Source organism: Nelusetta ayraudi, unplaced genomic scaffold (genome assembly GCF_046127955.1).
Source record: "Nelusetta ayraudi isolate G7.1 ecotype Tasmania unplaced genomic scaffold, CSIRO-AGI_Nayr_v1 ptg000070l, whole genome shotgun sequence".
NCBI classification, from domain to species: Eukaryota; Metazoa; Chordata; class Actinopteri; order Tetraodontiformes; family Monacanthidae; genus Nelusetta; species Nelusetta ayraudi.
The window spans coordinates 1,295,001-1,315,491 of NW_027466120.1; the positions used below are offsets into that span (position 1 = coordinate 1,295,001).

Consider the following 20,491-nt stretch of genomic DNA (forward strand, 5'->3'; position numbering starts at 1 on the left):
GGGAGGGGCGGGTCCCCCGTTCCTCGCCCCTCTCTCGCCAGCATGACCCTCTTAAATATAGAGCCCTTCTCTATTAATACTCAGACGTAGAGCGGCCCTGCCCTGCCCCGCAGCTCCCCCAGGGGCCCCAGACCCGGGTGTGCGTTACACATTACAGATTACCCCTCCAACCTTTCCCTTCCCGTGCATGAGGATAGCCCACCGCCGCCCCACTGCCAAAAAAAAAAAAAAAAAAAAAGAATTCACAGGCACGAGGCGAGCGGGAGCTCCGGCCATGACATCACAGCCCTCCCTCATTCCTCACGTCCCGCTAATCAAACTTTTCCTCCCGTCTGGGAGCTCAGGCATGGTGATAAAGCGAGAGGCAAAGGCGGAGGCTAGTCTGGGGTGGGGGGGGGTTACACACGAGGGGCCCGTCCACCTATTGCCACCATCAGCCAGACAATGATGCCTTTCCCCATGTGTAGGCGATTCAACAGATCAAATTAACACAGTAAAAAAAAAAAATTCTAAAAGTGGTCCGGGACAATTTGAGTGGCAGCCCTGAAAAATCAGTGAATAAAAGAGACTTTATTCCACCATCAACTGCCAGCCAGCCGGCCAGCCAGCCGGTCTCTGGAGGGGTTATTGTCCCATCAGCGGGGATTAAAAGCAGACAATGAGTGGCGTGGCGCTGGGCACATGGAGGCGCGGCGCGCTAACGGCGGGAGCAGCGGGTTCACTTACTTGCACGCGTGAAGGCGCAGAAGGGGCCGGCGAGGGCCACCACGAGCAGCAGCAGCTGGACCTTCATGGCTGGCGAGAGGTGGACAACGTGTCTCCTTCTTCTTCTACTGCGCTTGACGGCGGTGGAGGCGGTGGTGGTGGTGGTGGGAGGTTGTGGGGATGTGGGGCTGGCAAAGAGCACGAAACCAGTGGCCTCTCGCACACGCCAGGCACGCACTCACCGGCCCGCTGACCGGCAGTTAAGGGACCCCGAAGACAAACAAAGGGGGCCAAAGGGCGGATAAAGTCTTCAGCAGAAGTTTGGGAAAAAGTGAAAATGTTTTTGTTTTTTTTAAAAGGAGGAGTGAGATGGGGAAAAAGTCTGCAGGCCTGAGATCCGGAGGTTGAAGACAGGAGCCGTGGACGGGACGGAGCAGAACGGGTCGCTCTCGCAGCTGCAGGAGGGAGAAAAAGAGTAGAGGAGGGATGAAAAGAGGAGAAGAGAGGAGAGGAGAGGAGCGCTGGCCACTTAGAGGGAATAGTGAGAGGGAGAGTGGTGCATAGCAAGAGAGAGAGAGAGAGAGAGAGAGAGAGAGAGAGAGAGAGAGGGAGTGTGTGTGCGCGTGTGAATGAGCATGTGTGTGTGTGTGTGTGTGTGTGTGTGTGTGTGTGTGTGTAGGAGGGGTCCTGGGCTGGGCGGGCAGAGGGGCAGGTTGGGCTGGGAGGAGGCTGTCTGGACTCGGGGCAGTTCAGCGGGACGAGCTGCTCCACTGGCCCAGCGACGGTTCCTCCTGTTTGAAGGACACACACACACACACACACACACACACACACACACACACACGCACACACACGCACAAACACACTCAAACACACTTGGACAGAGCAGTAAATAGAGCATTGACTTCATTTTCCAAGACCAAACCGGCAGCCTGACGCTCCAACACACAGTGAGTGAGCAGCTCGGTGTAAACAGGCTCGGCGTGCTCTCGGAACGAATGGAGCTCGGTGTAAACACGCCGCCGCTCTCAAATCATCCTAAATCACACGGCCGGGAGCGTGGACGGTGTCTGAACGGAGCTGGGCTCCACCGGCTGCAACACCTCCACCTGCAGTGACGCAAACAGTCAGTCAAACCCGCAGGCCACTGAGAAGAAACAAGCTTTTTGCTTTTTGTTTTGTTTTGTTTAAGAAGCGGGGTGTCACGCCCGAAAAAAGGCGCCATAAATACAGTTAGAACATTGTGTGACTTTGACGAAGGGTGCCAGCATGGGTGGTCCGCAGAGGTTCACGTGCGACGGAGGCCAAACAGAGCGGCTGCCTGGCACGAGGCTGACACCTGTTGGTCAACAGCAAGTTGCAGGGGTGAGAGAGGCACGAGGAAAAGAGGGGGAAGGGGCTTACAAGTCTAGAGTCTGGGAGGAAAAATCCACCTGGAATTTTTTTTAAATTGTTTTTTTTTAAAAAAATGTTTAATTTGAATTTAGTTTAGTTTAAATTTCTATTACAATATCGTTTTTTAAATTAAAGTTTTTATTCGTTTTTTTTCTCTCTTTTTTTTTAATTTTTGTCCTAGCCTCCATTGGAGTAACTACATATAATCAAAAAGAAAAAAGAAAAAAGAAATATAATTTAGCTCTTGTTTACTACAAAAACCCTGCATACCAACCTCCCACATGTTTGGAAAGGGGCCAAAAAAAAAAAACATGCGGCCACTAGGTGGCCTCAGAGAGCAGAGCGAAGTGCGAACGCAAGGATGGGTGTGTTGCACAAGTGTCCCCGTGTAACGTCACAAGGGAACGATTTCCAAAACAGTGTCTTTTATCGTGCACTTTCTAAGAAGCTGAGCCGGTAGAAGAGGGAAAGGATGGACTTCTGTGAGGGAAGACGGGCTTTGGCGTCATTTGGGACCTTCAGGATGCGACAGTTCAAGACAGGAGGGGGCTTTGCGTGGTAAAAATGGTCAATGACATTTTAATAAACACTGACACAGATTCCAACTGTTGAACTGCCGTACACAGATTATTTTATGACACACAATAACACTAGGGCTTTTTTTTTCTCTCTCTCTCTCCCTCCCTCCCCAGACATTATTTACAATATACTGAACGTTATGTACATACTGTGTCTCCTGAAGGACAAATAACAAAATACTGTTTTCTTTTCATCAGTCTGTTGGGTTTTTTTTTTTTTCAGGGCAAACATCAGAGTAACGTACCGATATTTACAAGACAATATCACACAGACATACAAGATGTATATATACATATATAAGTATGTAAATATATGTATATATACAGTATATATATATGCTGGTCACTGTAGTACAGCATTAAATTGGTGATCATATAGAGAATCAATTCTTACTATTCTTGTTTTTGTTTTTTGTTTTTTTACAGTAGACCTCGTGTTGCCAATCGCTAAGAGCCTTCCAACCTCAAATCCAAGAGCAAGTTCTTTGTTTTTACGTTATGTTTTATTTCACACGCTGCCTGTAAAAGGAAGCAGTTCACTTTGTTTCCTTTGTGTATTTTTTTTTTTGTTTTTTTGTTTTAGCTCTAGGGAGCGGCAGGGTGAAGAAAGTCAGAGAGGACTATACACACTCGTACACATAGACAAAAATTAAACATCATTGTGTGTAAAAAAAAAAAAAAAAAAAAAAAACATTGTTGCTTTGCTATGTTCCCTTGAAAGGAAATAAACTTTATGTCTTTTTTTGTTGTTTTGTCCCATTTTCTAGATGCAATGGAGTTTGATGTTGTGCAAAAAAAAACAACAACAAACAAACAAACAAACAAACAAACAAAGAAAACCCTGCTCACCGTCTCACAAAGTCAAGGCCCAACTTCACTGCCGGCTTGTAACTGATGTGCACTTTCTCCTATTTAAAAACAAAAAAAACAAAACCTCATGAAACTGAATAATAATTCAGATAAGTATTATTCTAACCTAGCCAGCTAGCGTCTGGTTTTCACTTTAGTTAGCCACAGCTAGTGGTTAGCTACCGAGCAGCTCCCTCCAGTCATCTGCGTCAGTTATTCACAGCCGCGTAACATGAACTTTCCTATACTGACATCAGCCACTGGGGGGCTCCACGTCAGACCGAGGGGGCCGTAATGCGTGCAAGCTGGATGTAACACCCTGAGAAACATGGCACTAAACTCTGACACACACATACACACATAAAAACAAACAGTGATGAAAACATATCATGGTGCATAGAACCTGTTTTTCTTCTTTCTTTCTTTTTCTATGTATTTGAAGCCGTAACTTGCTCGTTTTGGCCAGCAGGTGGCCTTCAACGCTGATTCAAATCTGTACGCTCGCTGTTTTGTTTTCCCCCTCTCCATGTTGAAGTGCTGTTAAAACTGCTGGGCATGTGCGTGCGTCTCTGTGTGTGCGTGTGTGCGTGTGTGTGTGTGTGTGTGTGTGTGTGTGTGTGTAAAACTGTGACCGAGGTGAAAACGGGGTTTTCTGTTTGCCAAACCTTTACAAACGCGGGACACAAAAAGACTGAAACGATCCACAGACATAATGACAACGATTTTATAAACTTGCAGTAACCCTGTGAGGACTGTCAGGGCGATGGGGAGGGAAAACACGAGGCCCTGGGGGCGAGCGCCGGGTGTCCTTCAGCCCGCAAGCGACTCGCGCTCAGCGCCTTGGCTCGGTCCGATCCCGCGTCAGTCTCGTTTATTTTCCTTTTAAAGGTGTTTGTCTTTGGACTTCCACGTGTGTCAGGAAACAAAAGAGAGGCCGCCACAATAAGATCAAAAAAAAAAAAAAAAAAGATTGGGTCTGCGATTGCTTCTGTCGGATTGTCTTCTGGTTTCGTCCACACAGGTGAAAAGTTGAGAAGTTGCGGCTCAGGGAATTTTCTCGTCTCATCTGCGACCGCACGCCTCCATTTTGGGGCCTTGTTTTGTTCTTTAAACGATGGAGTCCCAGTCGAAGTCGTCCTGGATGTCGTCGGCCGTCAGCATGCGCCTCACCTGGAAGTGTCCCAGAGGCAGCCTGTGCTGCTGCTGCTGCTGGCTCAGCTGGCTGAGGTGGCCTACGGATGGAGAAGGAGCACGTTACTTTCTGTGTTTACAACTTGGCCACATTCACACTTGAATTCACACAGCTGTCCAGATGTGACAAACATCACTTTTTTTTTTTAAATGAAAGTCTGAACAGACAAAAATTACTTTTATTACACATTTCAGAACTAGGTTACTTTCAGATGTGTTCCTAAATGTGTTTCTTGATGCGATTTCATGTGTCTGAGCAATCCTTTCATATTTTACCCGAGATTGTAATGCATTAGACGTCACAAATCGCTGGAGCAGACTGATCCCCCCAAGAAATGATGAAACTATCTAGTCCATGGAAGAAAAATCTTCATATTGGTCACTTGGTCAAACTTTTGTTGGCTACGACTGCACGACAAATAAAATCGATAAACGGACGCCGTCACGAGCGGCTTCCACATTTCTGCCGACGTCTCTATTCTAATTGGAAAAACCAAATCATGCCAAAGACGCCGTTCTGAAAGTCGCAGAAGATCCAGCAGCTCAACAAAACATCTGTTCGCTCAGAGAAAATTCAATTCCCTGGCTGTGCTGGAATTAGAAAAGTGGAATTTTGTGCCACTCGCCCAGCTGGGAATGTCTGGCCACTGCCAGTGTGCGTTGGACTTTGGTGCACAAAACAGTTTTGTTTATACTTTTTATTATCATGTCCTCAGACTGTTGCGGTGCCACATGTGACAAATCCGGGCATTCCCGTGGCCGCACTATTGTAATTAAAATGACGAGCCAATTATAGCGAAAACCGGGCCAGACGCGATGAAAACATCTTCTGGGAAAAATTCATTCCTGAACATACAAAACCAAACATCCACTCTGGGTTCACAGTGTGAGGAGATACTCAGGAAAGGTGCAATTGTGATTCTTTTACCATCTCTGTCTGAGGGGTTCTGTCAAAATATTGCAAAAAGAAAACAAAAAACGTTTTTTTTTCATTAAAAAAAAAATAAAAATAAATAAATAATCACCTGTCATGGGCGGTGCCGTGTTGCCCAGGGTGGGTAGGTGAGGGTAGACCCCCGGTGGTCCCATCAGGGAGGAGATGCTCTGCCTCGAGTCCATGTACATGGTCCCTGCGATGGAAAGCAGACAACCTTTGCATTAACACACCAACTTACACACACACACGCAGTTTCACAATGCTAATGCGGCCTTCACACACACACTTTCTCTGCAACCTCATGCAAACCTGCCGTCTAAGCCAAATTCCATTTAAGTTTAAAGCCAAAATCCACAAGCCTCTTTGTAAATGAAAAAAAAAAAAAAAAAAAAAAAAAAAGGTTTTTGTGGAGAGACTTTATTATAGTGGTGGAAAAGTTTTTGGACGGCCTTAAATTTTTAGTCAATCCTAATAACTGTTCTTAAATGTTTGCCAAAGACTTTTTTTCTGTGCATTTCAAAAAGTTTGGCTGCATCAGATAAACAAAAAAAAAAATTGAAGTTCTTTTTGTTGTTGTTTATTGATAAGTCACATAAGGATTTTCTTACAATCTTGTACCTAAACAGTCCAGTACAGAGAAGACCGTACATCACAAACAACCTGAGCTGTCCAAAAACTCTGATTTCCAGCACTGTGTGTGTGTCTCTGCGGGGGCCAGGGCCCGCCTGGAGCCAGCCTTCCCTCCTGACCTGCGCTGATGTGCTGGCCGTGCTGGCCGGCCTTCGGGTGCATCGCTCCGTGCTGCGGCGCACCGGGCGCCGTCGGGTGCTGGACCTGAGGTTGGGGGGTGTGGGCGCCGCCCTGCGGTGGGATGACTCCCGTGGCAGTGAAGAACTGGTTGATGGAGGAGCACAGGTCGGCCATCTGGCCGGTGTCCAGGGACCAGTTGTTGAGCTCCGCCTGCCTCATGTTCTCCTTCAGACCTGGCAGATGGACACAGGAGACGCGTGTCTAGTCCACCTGCTAATCAACTACATTATTTGTTTTTAGCATGAGCGATGTGCAGAATATTTATATTCAAAAGGCCACATAAAATGCAAAAGTCACCATATCAATATAATGGACAGCCTTAAAATAACAAAACTCCATCTTTTACTTCTGTCGCTTGCTTGTTTAAAATGTCTGCTCTAAAACTCACAGGTCTGGAAAGGAGCCCTTTGTGATGTCACAGGGGGCGCTGGCACCTCTCAGAGGTTAAAAACATCACCCGTCGACCCAGGTGTTGACTCCGTCCTCTGAGATGTCCCTGATTCTACCCAGGTGTCATCAGATTTAGCTGAATCTTTTTGTAGGGAGGTTGTAAACAAAGGGCTAAATACACCATTTCCTTAAGCATGTTCAGACTAATCAGTCATGCAATGCTGCTCCACTGAACGGAGCGTAGGGTGAGAAATACAAATCTGACAACAGGGCTTTTAAATTTGAGTCCTTGGAAGAGTGTGGCCAGCAAAGTATTTGTAAAGGTAGACTTATATAAAATATATAAGAATAAGAATGGATGCAATTTTTTTTCCCCCTACCAAATAAACTTGGTGCAAACACTGCAATCAAGGAAAAGCTTCCGAAATTATGCCTTTAAAAAAAAAACAAAACAAACAAACAAACAAAAAACAAACAGTGAAAAGTGGAAGAGGTAATAATTCCTAAGATGAGCGTACTTTATTTCTAACAAACTAACATGCTTTTATCCGCTCACGCAGCGTTGGCTGCCATCAGAGCTGTTTGTTCCACTTCCCGCCCCAAACACACACGCACGCACGCACGCACGCACGCACAAACACGCACCACTAAGCACGGCGGTCCGGCAGGCGTCTAACTGCGCCGTAAATAACATTTAACGCAGCCGCAGTAACAGGTGATCTATCTCTCCTCTCCTCTCCTCTCCTCTCCTCTCCTCTCCTCTCGCTGTAATCGCCGGGCGCAGGAGGAGATCGCTCTCTCCCCTCCGGGGTGAAGTCGTGACTGGGCGCGTATTAAAGATGAAGTGTTGGCCGGCTTGACCGCACTTTGTCACTCCGCGGCGAGCGCTCACTCGCTCGCCCGCCCTTCCCTGACCACCCACGGGAGAGAGAGGGGGGGGGGTTATGGCTCCGGTGTCGAGATGCTGCTGCGGCTTTTATTTACAGACGCGCCGCAAACCTGCACCGAACATTTTACTGCCGGCGTCATTTGGCGGCAGCAGCGCTCTGCTGAAGGGTGGGGGGGCTGGTGGTGGTGGTGGTGGTGGGGGGGGGGCAAGCCAAGCACACGCTGTAAAGCTCGCCGTCACCGACACTTAATAGCTGTTTACAGCCTAAATATAGATGAATATTTACGCGCCGTCTTTGCAGTCTGTGTGGCAACATTTGCCGAGGTGGTAATAACGCGCCGTTAGCGGCGCCCTGTTCTCGGGGTTATTGCGTAATAATTCAATGCAAATGCACCGGCGCCGCGCATCAATTTAATGTGAGGTCAGAGTTTGTTCCCCCCCCCGCGCTGCTCTCAGAGTTCAGTCGGGCTGCCGTTGCTGTCTCGCGCTCTCCCACTTTTCTCCTGTTGACGACGCCTCCCCGCCTCCGCCCCCCCCCCCCCCCCCCCAGCAGCATCAACGCTGGAAACATCAGCTCCTGAGCCGCTGTCACCTGATTCCGCTCCGGTCAGAACGTGGACACTCAGAAGAACCACTTTTCAAAAGTCAGTATGATCACATTATTCAGACACATTCAAAGGGCAGATTGACCTACAGCTAATAGCCGCCGACATGCACTGGACGTACTGGCTATATATAATGCAGATATGGGAGGCAAAATCTGCTTGACTGCAATCAGAGATTGTTACGCGTATACTTAGTGAATGTTCTCTCTCTCTCTCTCTCTCTCTCTCTCTCTCTCTCTCTCTCTCTCTCTCTCTCTCTCTCTCTCTCTCCCCCTTTCTCTCTCTCTCTCTCTCTCTCTCTCCAGTCAGTTTATCATTATTATAACAGAGGAAAACTAACTAGCAACTTTTGAAAACCCACACACTGGTTTGTTTTGGTTTGCATGCAGTGCAAAATACATATAGTTCAGACAGCTGCATGTTGACCTGTGGCCAGGTTTGTTCTTTCTTCATTTTTGTTTTATTTCATTTATTTCTTTATTTTAATAAACTAACCCCTCACACCGATGGTGCCAACCTGTCTAGAAATTGCAGCACACACTGCTTGGCTCCATCCCTATTCCTTCTATAACTTCTACCCTGGGATCAGTGTTTGAAACACAGTAGCCTGTCCCATTTCATCCTGGATCAATTGTCGACCATTAACATAAACGGTCCGACATCCTGCAAAAGCCACCTCTGACTGCGGCGGCTGCACACGCACACACAACATTGTCACACCTCACTTTCTTCTTGTTCTGCAGCAAACATAAAAAAAAATAAAAAAAAAAATGCTAGAAAATCATTTCAAAAATCGAGGCACTCGAGTTTATTCGTCTTTGTTATCCGCCTTGAAGGAGGCCCACATGGCCAAAGCGTGTTGGCATTTTAACTACAAAGCCATGATCTAATAAAGGCTTTTTTTATGCTTTTCAATCTCCTCGAGTGCCTCGGTTTATTTGAAATGATTTTCTAACTTTTTGATCCCCACGCCGAAGAGCACCAGGAGTACACATTTTGTTTTTGCTTTTCCACACCCGGCAGCACTCCATGTACTCATAGTTTGACTTAAGATAAAAAAAATAATAATAAATACTAGTTGCCGCTATACAAAAGCGCTGTCTGGTTGGCAGCAGTGCGTCGGCACTCGTGAGGGACAGACAACAGTGGCAGGCCGCCGTCCTTCAGATACGATCCAGAGTTGGTGGCAGTGCGGCGAGGGAGGTCAAGAGAGGCAGAGAGAGAGAGTGTGTGTGTGTGTGTGTGTGTGTGTGTGTGTGTGTGTGTGATATGAGACCAGCTGCCATCATCTATTGTGCGCGGATGTTGTCGGCTTTGTGCGCTGACCGTGATAAGAGGCCGTTAGTGAGCCGCGGCCTAATTGGATTATTCACATCTTACAACTGGGGGGGTGTGGGCGAGAAAGTGACAGAGAGAGAGAGGGAGAGAGAGAGAGAGAGAGAGAGAGAGAGAGAGAGAGAGAGAGAGAAAGAGTAGTGCCCACTCACTCGCAGGATAATGACTTATATTAAAGCAGGACTATTAAGACAGTAAGCATTATAATAGCATGTGTGTGTGTGTGTGTGTGTGTGTGTGTGTGTGTGTGTGTGTGTGCGTGAAAGAGAGGAGGAGAGAGAGAGAGAGAGAGAGAGAGAGGGCAGAAAGGAATCGGGATGCATCAATCAAAAGCAGCTGATATTGCTAATCATAATGTCACTGGTCATTTCAAACGCCGGCCACTTTGAGCGTGTGTGAGCGTGTGTGTGTGTGTGCATGTGTGTGTGTGTGTGTGTGTGTGTGTGTCTACCTTGAAATGGCGACAGGTCCACATCAGCCCAGTTGTAGCTGGTAGCGATGCGGCAGCTCTCCTTTAGCCAGTCCAGGTTGGGGTACCAGTCTGCTGACATGCCTGGACACACACACACACACACACACACACACACACACACACACACACACACACACACACACACACAGTTTCATTCATTGTATTTCTTCTTTACAGCAGCCGAACCCCAATCCGTCCTCCAATCACAGCTCTCCTCCTAAAAACCCTCTTCTAATAAAGTTGTGGAAAATGTGAGAACTCAGAAAAACGTAATTGCTTTGAAGAAATGTGGTCACAATGTTGATTTAAAAAAAGAAACAAACAAAAAAAAAAAATCAGTACGTATTCCAACAGTCATTGGCCAATAAAATGTTGCAAATGCAAAAACACCCCCTCAAAATATCAAAATCCACTTTTCACTTCTCATTTTTCAAGGTGAAATCTTTAATGTGCCTGCCATCTGTTATCTTGTGTTTAAAATAAATATCTTTCAGCAGCGGCCCTTTCGCACACGTTCATGAAGTTGCAGCTTGAGAATAATATTGATGTGTTTGTTTTTTCATCCCTTCTGTCACCAACTGAAGTCGTAATGGACACCACACGCAGCGCAACGCGATGCCCAGCTGAAATCCAGTTGACTCAAAATGACCTTTCAATCATCTGGAAAGCGGCGATTCAAATTAAAACGCGACGTAGTTTCAGATTTCGCCACAAGGTGGGGTGAGTTGACGCCGAAAGAAGCCCGCCGAAGAGGAAGAACAAGAAGAAAACGGAGCCTTCCACCACCTTCACCACCACAAACTAAACAACAGCAACACGTTCTGGGTTGGGGGGTTGGGGGGGTTGGGGGGGGGATCAAAGACGGTGAAACGGCTTTGGTTCATCCTCTGCTCGGTACAGGAGAATACTAACCCACATCAACAGTCCCACTTACGGCCTGAGAGATGCCTTGCTGAGACACAAAGGGAAGAGGGAGAAAACAGAGAGTGGGAACGTGAGCAGGAAAAGCCTCCCTGGAAGTCTGGGGGTGCTCCCTTGTATCAGTGAAACTGTCCGGGACTTTCCGGAGGAAAAGAGCGCAGTAGAAATGCAGCAGGGGGCTGCCGAGGACTAAACGCGTTCTGGAGATTTCGGCCAGAATGGATTTACACCACAGTTTCTCTGTGATGCTTTTTCTGCGGCATCAAAACACATGGAACTGGAAAATGTAGGCATTGTGGAATTAAGGAATGATCGGAAAGGGAGGCAGCATTTAGAGTGAAAACATATTACAAAACACAAAATCATGTTGTTGTGTTGAAGAGAAATGTGAAAAATTAGGCAACCACACAGCAGTTTAATAACTTTGTTACCATCAGCACGACGTGGCGGAAAGATCACTGAGATTTCGAGTGAGGATCAAGGCAGATCCGTTCTGAAAAACGTCAACTTAAAACTTTTTCAGCTGGTGTCGCTGTCCTACCGCTGTCCTACCGCTGTCCTAAGAGAAGTGAGAGGTGTATTTATACAGTTAGACAGCTGTAGCCAGCGTGCAGGCGTCAGTTTATCACAGAGGAGAGGAATATATACAGATTAAAAGAAGAAGTGAGGACTTTGAAGAGGGAAAAGTTGCTTTGGCTGTAGCTGCCGAACGACTCTGACAAGAGTTCAGATTAACAGCTCACCCGACGGGCAGGGGCAAAGTCATACTGGCCCGGTTTGAATGTGACTGACAGATGGTTCGTCCAAGCGCCTTTCAAGATTTTCTGAAAATTCAACACCTGGCTTGTCAGGTCGGTGTTAGATGAAAACATGGTTGGTGATTAGGAAGGTGGTTAAGGATGGTTAGCATTAGGAGGAGGTGATTAGGAACTTTCCACCATTCGTTTCTCTAAAAATTAATCTTGCACTAATGCCGTCATGATGTATTTAACACAATCAATCAATGCTAATGGGAGCGCCGTTCTGCCATTATTCACGTTGAACTGCGGGCAAACACGTGGCCTGATAAATGTTTTAATAAAAATTTAATCAAACTGACAAAAACGATGCCGTGGTGTGATCAACAGCTCGGAGGGCTATTTTTCTTTTACTTTTTTTTTTAATTCAACTAAAAAAAACATAGTAAGCAATCTCACCTGTTGCTGGGCAGCTCTGTCCGCTGTGGCTCTGGTGGGAGAGAGTGGGGTGCTGCTGCTGGGAGTGCGCAGGGTGTCCAGGGTGCAGGCCGTGCACCTGGTGCTGGCTGTTTGCAGAGTGAGCAGAGCGGTGCTGCTGCTGCTGCTGCTGCTGCTGAGCGTGGTGGCTGTGGTGCGACGCCTGGCCGTGGCCACCACCTCCGCTTCCTCCTCCCGCACCCGGGGAGTGCTGGTAGGAGCAGGCGTTCCGCGCCTGCTGGCCGGAATCACCGGGGATACCCAGCAAACCTGGGGATGAGGGAACACCAAGAAGGGGAGGCAGCGCGTGAGGGTTGTGAACAGCGACAGACGCATCGTGCGACTGGACCAGTTTCTCATTTTCCATACGAGTCACCAGCTTCTGGGCAGAGAGAAACAGTTCCAGATGAGCAGCAGGTCCAGAAAAAAAGAAGCTAGCGGCTAATGGCTAATGGCTAACGGCTGGAGGCAGTCAAACAGAGAGAAAAAAAAAAAAAAGGTAATAAAAACACTTTTATATGACTAATTATTCAGATTTTTTTTTTTTACAAGACTATAGCATCATACATCATGCTCTTAAAAAGTATTGATTACTCGCTGTCCAGTGACAGACTTGCACAAACTGGTTCCTCGTGCCTGCAACACCTCTTGCACTGGGACAAGGGAAGCAAATCATCAATTAATTCATTAATCATGAGTTGACTGACCTTGTCGATCGATTAACGATGAATTGATAAGCAGGGATATTTCCTGAGAAGCTAAATTTCACAATGAAAAATGTGAATTTAACCCTTAAATAATGTTGAGGGTCCAATGTGACCCATTTTTATATTGGAGAACAGTAAAAACACACTAAACATTTATCCTCTGACTTTAAGTTGACTTCTAAGGGGTCACTATTCAACTTTTTAAAAAAAAGAGGTTTCAAAATAACTTGTTCTGGGTATATTGTGACCATCACAGTATCTACAGGTGAATTGCTCTTTCCTGCCACTACACTGTGATAATGATATAAACTACAAGTGTAACAAATGTTAAATGAATTGCAACTAATTTAATTGAATGGATTAAATTCTTAATCGACAATTAATCGATAGTCGATTAATTGTTAAGATCCCTAACTGGACCTCTGCTCTGCTCATGATAGAGGTGGTAATGTACAGTGTTTCCCTCGGAAGGAAGAGGGGTTCAGCGTGAATAAAATACATAAAACATTTATGTATTTGCATATTCATTATTGCTTATTTATTGATGCTAATCAATGTGCCTCAGGTTCAGTGTGCGTGTGGGAATAAAACATCAGGGTCAGGAAGCTGCGATGAATGTCAGAGCCACTAATAAAGTGGAAAAAAATAAAAAGAGTCCTCAAAGCAGTCGGCAAGCGGCAGTTTGGCCAACAGTTTGAACGTTCTTTAGCTGATTTAATTTAGGGGGAAAAAACACAAAAAAACTAAAAAGGTAAATGGCAAAAATCAGAGCGCTGGGAAGGTTGGCTTGTGTTATGATTTATTCCAGGTGCTCATAAATATTTTTCTGCCAATTATCAAACCGAGGGCAACTCAACAGTACTCGGAATAAGAGAAAGAGCCGGCGAGGAGACTTTCTCCGAGGAAATGCAGGAAGGTCAAGTGAACTTGAGAGGTGAGCGGGTTTGAAATCAGCAGCACTGATAAATGGTGCAGAGATGAAGCAGTGTCGCTGAGTTAAAGTTTTAACCTTCAGGCTGAGATGAAGAAGAAAAAGAAGAAGAAGAAAAAAAAGTATCTTTTTGTTGAAACCGCAAACTGCTGGCATGGTTCACAGGACGGCTGGGACTTCATTACGAATAGCTCAATGCTTTCTGGGCTCTTCTCCTTCCAGCTCCATGCAAACAATTACCAAGGCTCTGTCTCGTACTGGTAAGAGCAAGTTGCCATAAAACATGCTGCGACTCCAGTCCTGTGGCTGGACTGTCACACGCATTTGTTTTCCAAATGCTCGATCCACACTTTTCAAAAAAAAAAGAGAAAAGAAAAGAAAAAAAACTCCCTCACATCAGCGCCCCCTGTTGTTTGCGAATGTCAGTTTTCCTGACTGACTCGCAGCAGGAACTCCTTGTCAGTGGCTTTTTTTTTTTCTTCTTCTTCTTATTCGGAATGTGCGGCTTTGTTGCGTTACTTTGTCTTCTTCACTTTTTAATCATGGACGCTGACGGCTGTGGAAAGAACGAGCGGCCGCCTCAGCAGACTCGGCGACGGTGACAGAATTTCCCTTTAATGTAAATGAGCCAAACAAGCAGCTCAGTCAGAGTCTCTAACAATCCACTTTGGCTGAATATAAAGACAGCCATGATTAGGGAGAGAGGACGGAGGAAGGCAACATTTTTAAGGCAGTAAATTTCAAATTTTCAAAAAAACATTTTTTAGATGTTTTGTTGAAAATTCAGCGATTGGAGTGAAATGCGCAGCTCGGTTAGTGATGTTCTAATGTTCTGCATCCAGCCACCTCCAGTTCAGCAGAGCTTGCCTTCGTCCGTTCAAGTGTAATCGACAAACGAATGGCGGGAAGAGCACAGGGGACCACAGAAGAGTGACCAAGCGACGTGGCACTTTTTTCAATTAGCCGGCAGTTGGAGAGTGAAATGCAAAACTACGATGTCGGGTTTTAGACGCTACAAAAATGAAGAAGACGGATGGGTGAAGTGGGGGAAAGTGGGGGGGGGGGGGGGGCTGAGGCATCAATTTCCTGCTTTGTCCTTGATTACGGCCGTCCTGACCTGACAAATGGGTTTTCAAAAAAAAAAACAAAAGTAAAAAAAATGCCTGATAATAAAAAAATAAAAAAAATAAAAAAAAATACCGCAGAAAATACCACATAGAACTGGCAAGTAAAAACGTTCAATTCTTCCTGGACCATAAATGCACCATTTATCTAAAATCACTAACCAGTAACACACCAACTCATTAAGAGTTTGTGGCCCCTCGAGCCTTTCCACCTGCCAGTCAAAGTGTCTCCGACTCCTGGAAACAGCTGCGTGCGGCTCTCTGAGGTCTCGGCCGACTTTCTTAACCCCCCTGATTTACTGCGAGGGCCGCCGCGCCCCACCGGGGGAGGGGGGGTGGGGGGCTGGCTTATGAAGATGTTCTGAATTAAAGTGAAAACAAGCCCCGCTGTCATGTCGCTCACTTTGATCTGCCTCCGTGCGACATACTGAGAAAGCCGCTCTGGTTTTTGCGCAGCCTTCAGAAATACAAGATTGCATGTTGTTACAGCACCGCAATTCCACTTTATTCATTAAAGTTTCATTTCCTGCTGTTTCCTCCTGCGTCCGACCTGCTATTGATGACGAGGAGGACGAGGGGGGGAAAACAGCAAACGTGGCACCAGATGTGCGTCGCTGTGTGGTCTCCGGTTCGACCCGGCTGAGGTCACCGGGTGCGTTCGCATGCGCGTTGACGATCCACCGTCACTTTGACAAATGACGGCGTTCCGCTACTGATACCCGGCGTGCGGACAGCACATTCCACACAGGACGACGGTCTTTCTTCTGACATTATCGTATCATTTGCATTTTGGCCTTTCTATCTTTGTCTCCGCGGGAAAAAAAAACCCCGCACGGTGGGAAAATGAGAGCTGACTGTCCTGTGTCCAGCGGCTGCCTGCGTCTTTTCATCATCGCCCCACATTCTTCTGGAGGACCTGCAGATGGTTTCTCCATCACTGAACTCTGTCCATGAGGGGGGGCTGCGGCGCTCTGACTCATTGCGCAGCTGCACGTTCACCAGGATGCTGGGGTGCTTCCGCTGAATGCTTGTGTTCGTAAACACACCGAGTGTGACTGGAGGGCTGCTGAGGGTGTTACCCACTGAGCTCCACACACACCTAAGGTGGTCCTCATTTTCCTCTCTCTCTCTCTCTCTCTCTCTCTCTCTCTCTCTCTCTCTCCCTCCCTGTGTTACGCTCCCTCCCGGTGTGGTCACTGTCGTAACCCCTCGCCGGCGCTCCACCTCGGCAACCAAACAAACGAGAACCTTGTCGGAGGGGAAAATCCAGCCGGCAGCTGCGGAGTCGACCGGGCCGAGGGAGGGGTGGGAGGCAGGGGGGAGGTGAGGAGGAGGAGAAGGAGGATATGGGGACAGGGGGAGGAGGTGGAGGGCGAGGATGACCTGAATGCTTCGGGAAGCAATTAGCAAGATGCTACGCAAACTTTAGAACCCTTCTAATTAGCTTCTATCAAAGCTGCAGAACCCTTTTTTTTTTTTTCTTTTGCTCTGCTCGGATGCAGACGTGTTTGTGGGTTGTTTTTTTTTCCCCTCCTCCTCTCCTCTCCTCTCCTCTCCTCTCCGCTCTCCTCCTACTACTGTTGAATTTCTTCCTCTTAATTGCCTTTACTCATTTGACTGAGCCAGCCGTAAAATGCAGATACGCGGAACAGCAGATTGTTTTGTTTATTGAAATACAACGGGAATAAGAGTGGTGTGCGGCAGAGGTTAATGCCGGGACACGCTCCCCGCCATGAAAGCCGTGTTAAATTACGTGCCGTTTCATTAGGAGCTTAAGCTTGACAGTTAATTATGTGCACGGAGCCGCCCCGGCGCCGAGCTCGACAAGTTTTTTTTTTTTTTGTTTTATTCTTTATTTTTTTTGTGTGTGTGTGTGTGTGTGTGAATTTGCTTCGCCCGCTTGTCAGTTAATACGCATGTGTGCTCGAGGACAGACAGGCGGGCGGGCGGATGGACGGACAGTCGGGCCTTGCGCGGTGAGGGCGGGGAGGGGGGTGGGGTTTAGAAGGCGACACCCACCTTGCTGCGAGAAGGACTGCTCGAAGACGCACTTGTAGAGGCTGCGGAAAGACGCGCTGAGGTCCTCAAAGTCGGAGAAGCAGAGCAGCTTGTCCCGCAGCTCCGGCACCGGCAGGCCGTACTGTGGCTGCTGCGGGGGAGGGGGAGGAGGAGGAGGAGGAGGCTGCGGCTGCTGCTGCTGCTGCTGCTGCTGCGGCTGCTGCTGCTGGGGGGGTGTCGGCTGGAGGCTGAGGGGCTGCGACGACGACTCTGAGTGGCTGCTCACCTGACGGGAGACAGGAATCACACAAAGATGACGGGGTTGTGTTTTTTTTCTGTGAGAACACAGCAAAGGTTAAGATTCACACGGAAGCGAATGGAAGCGGCTACGAGGCTCCTGCTGAGCCTGATGGTGCATCAGACTGGAACAACCTGCAGAGCGGCTAATAAAAACATTCCCCGGCTGAGAAAACTAGATTTAAGTGGTAATTTTAATAAAAGTATGATTTTCGTTGGCGCAGTGGATTTTATTTATTTATTTATTTACTCACATCAAGCTAATGGAGGCCGTGGATTTAGAGGCAGTTTGCAGCGCTGATGTAATGTTTGTTTTTTGCCTCAGTGTTGATGCGGTGTTGGAGACAGGACGAGGACGCACAACAAACAGACTGGATAATCCACGGAGCAGGAAGCCATGACAAATTTTGCATGTTCCCGACAGGGGAACAGAACAAACCCAAAGGTCTCATGTTGAGCAAAAAAAAAAAAAAAACTCACTCAGCAAATGATCTCAAAAGGTGCTAAAACTCCGGCTGTAAACAGAGGGCTAAATACATTACAGTTCTGTCATCAAAGAGTCCAATGAAATGAATAAAAAATGAAATATCTGACTTTTCGCTGCCGCACCACCCCTGTGTATGATTCTATATGTTGGTCGGCTTGGCCAGAGGAGCTGCGGGGTGATAAACCAGTGAGAGGCAGAGTGGAGCACCACCTGCCAGGCAACATGCAGGGCCAGTTTTCAGCAGCTACATTTGAATTAAAAAGACCTGGCTTTTAATTAGGATCGCCACATTACAAAGTCGATAGTAAAAAAATAAATAAATAAATAATCTCATAATAACACTCTGTTTGAGGAAAATTTAATTTCAATTCAATCTTAAAATTAATTCTTCCTGCAATTATTTTCTTTTCTCTTTTTTTTCACCTCTTTTTTCATTCGGTCGCTCGTTATGTCGATCACGACCCAAAGCGGCGGCAGGGAATTAATCTGCACCTGCTTTCTGGTTCCTTTCACTCCACGACAAAATTTTCAATCCCCCCCCCCCCCCCCCATCCTCCACCCCTGCCCTACCCCCCCATCCCCCCAACACATCCCTCCTTCTTTGCAGCGCTCCTCTTTTCTTAACATCCACTCAGGAGAAGTGAGCGAGCGAGCGGCGCCACCATCAGCGCCCCCCTGTGAATGTAGGCCAACTTCTCTTCCCGCCGCCTCTTTCGTAAAATAAATAAATAAATAAATAAATAAATAAATAAATAAAACGCCGGCTTTTCCATCACCGTCCTCCGATGCCTGTCAACGGCATCAGTAATCAGCGGCAGGGAAGGACGCTATCAGCTGTGGCAGGTAACGAGGCAGAAGTAACCCCGATCCCACCTGGGGGGGGCGGGGGGGGGGACGGTTTGGAGGAAATGGGAGGCTAACGCGATGAGAGGCCACTGGCCTTTGCTAATGCAGGTGGGCGTGGAGGAGGAAGGAAGTGATGGATGGCCAAGGAGGCGACCAGCTGTTGAAACGGAGTGGGGAGGAGCGGGGGGGGGGTAGGGCTGGGGGGGAGGGGGGAGTGTGTGTGTGTGTGTGTGTGTGTGTGTGTGTGTGTGTGGGGGGGGGGGGGTAATGAAGGGTCAGCGGTCCGCGGCAGCTGCTGACATTCGGGGGCCAAAGCGACTCCTTCGGCCATCAGAACTGGGAAGTTATGAGTGGGCGGGTGTGTGTGTGTGTGTGTGTGTGTGTGGTTGATCGTGAAGGTTTTGTAAAATAAGCTGAGTTGAAATTGAAAGTCCTGCAGAGCCATCACATTCATTCTTTTTTCTTTTCTTTTTTTTCATTTTTCTAATTGCTGATTCGGGTATGAATATTTTGACCAGGGAATTAAAGATCGCAATGAAAAAGAAAAAAAAAAAGGTGATTACTCGCTACCAATTATTTTCCCGCTTTCTTCCTTGGCGACGTGTCGACCAATCAGGGCGCCTGCTTGAGCTGCTCGTTTTGCTTTGGTTGTGGCTGCTAAAGTCTCTCCGAGAGTCTCTCACCCAGAACTAAAGCACTGCCTGAACTCCTACGTCGACTCTAACGTGTCTCGGACTCGTCCGTCTTGAAAAGCTCAGGGGTTTTTTTGGCTGCCAGTTTTAGTCTTGATGGGCCAATCAAGCCTCATTTTAGATGTGATGAAAGATGCTACTAGAAATCACAGAGGAAGGAGACAAAACTGCAACCTCGTACGTTCTTGAAGCGTCTTTTTTCTTTCTTCTTTTTAACTCGACGGCATTTTCGCATTCAAGTAGAGACAAAGCGGGGCGGTGGATGTTTTCCTCAGCCGATAGATTCCCTCTCTTTACTCCTGATGGGGTCGAGCTGCCGGCTCTGACTGGCAGTGTCACCTCATGGCCCCGATTTTTATTTTTTTTTTATTCAAATTTCAATTAGCAGGTGCGCAAATATGCCCCCTAACTTTATTAGTGCATTATGTGTGAAAGGTGCACATGCACATAATGCTTCCAACGGCATTATGCTTGTGCTTCTGTCAAAGGCAGGGACGAAAACCTTATGGCGAGGCTCAAGTATAAGAGCAGAACAACAAACTGCCCTTAAAATGGTTCCTGGTGCGTAACAACAGCATTGCAAGGCCTGATTAGCAAGTTTTATTTGTCTTGTTTTGTTTTTTTGTCATTAACACATGAACGTGACAGAAATGGATGATTTCCTTTTTTTTTTTTTTTTTTTTTTTTGCAGGCACCAAAAAGGAAAATGAATAAATAAACAAACAAACAATCACCGGGATCATCCAATTAACTTCAGTCATTTTACGCACATCTCAGGGAACTGATCATGCTCTGCTAATGACCACTGGAGTTTCCAGCAAACTTTGAACCTGACACCCACTATGAAGTGCATACGTGTCAAACTCTGGCCCACGGGCCAACTTTGTCCCGCAGTGTAATTATATTTGGCCCGTGAGGCGATACAAAATCACTACTAGAGCTGCTGGCCTGCCGGGATTATACAGCACATGTACTGCTAATACTACAAATCCCAGAATGCTCTGCTGGTATTGTGGCACATCAATCAGGACAGGACATTATTACTAAATTTGTTTATTGTTGTTACTTCATTTTTCAGGAAAATCAGAAGGAAATTATTGTGGTGATTTTGTTTTTAT

The 20,491-nt window shown here is 47.0% G+C and overlaps 2 protein-coding genes across 4 annotated transcripts in view; both read right to left on the minus strand.

The window, feature by feature from the left end:
* The window catches only part of pdpn (podoplanin), an 11,259-nt gene extending 9,984 nt beyond the window's left edge, over positions 1-1,275 (minus strand). The window contains exon 1 of the mRNA XM_076042405.1: positions 727-1,275. Coding sequence (XP_075898520.1) covers positions 727-793 — 67 coding nt within the window. The 5' untranslated portion in view covers positions 794-1,275. The remainder of the gene's footprint in view (positions 1-726) is intronic.
* Positions 1,276-2,777: 1,502 nt separating this feature from the next.
* LOC142899009 (forkhead box protein J3-like) overlaps positions 2,778-20,491 on the minus strand; it is a 57,867-nt gene continuing 40,153 nt past the window's right edge. For all 3 annotated transcript variants that reach the window (XM_076042391.1, XM_076042390.1, XM_076042388.1), the window contains 6 exons: positions 17,073-17,337; positions 12,274-12,561; positions 10,136-10,237; positions 6,405-6,638; positions 5,744-5,848; positions 2,778-4,759 (listed from right to left, as the gene is read on the minus strand). In XM_076042391.1, the coding sequence (XP_075898506.1) occupies positions 4,635-4,759; positions 5,744-5,848; positions 6,405-6,638; positions 10,136-10,237; positions 12,274-12,561; positions 17,073-17,337 (1,119 nt within the window). In that variant the 3' untranslated portion in view covers positions 2,778-4,634. The remainder of the gene's footprint in view (positions 4,760-5,743; positions 5,849-6,404; positions 6,639-10,135; positions 10,238-12,273; positions 12,562-17,072; positions 17,338-20,491) is intronic.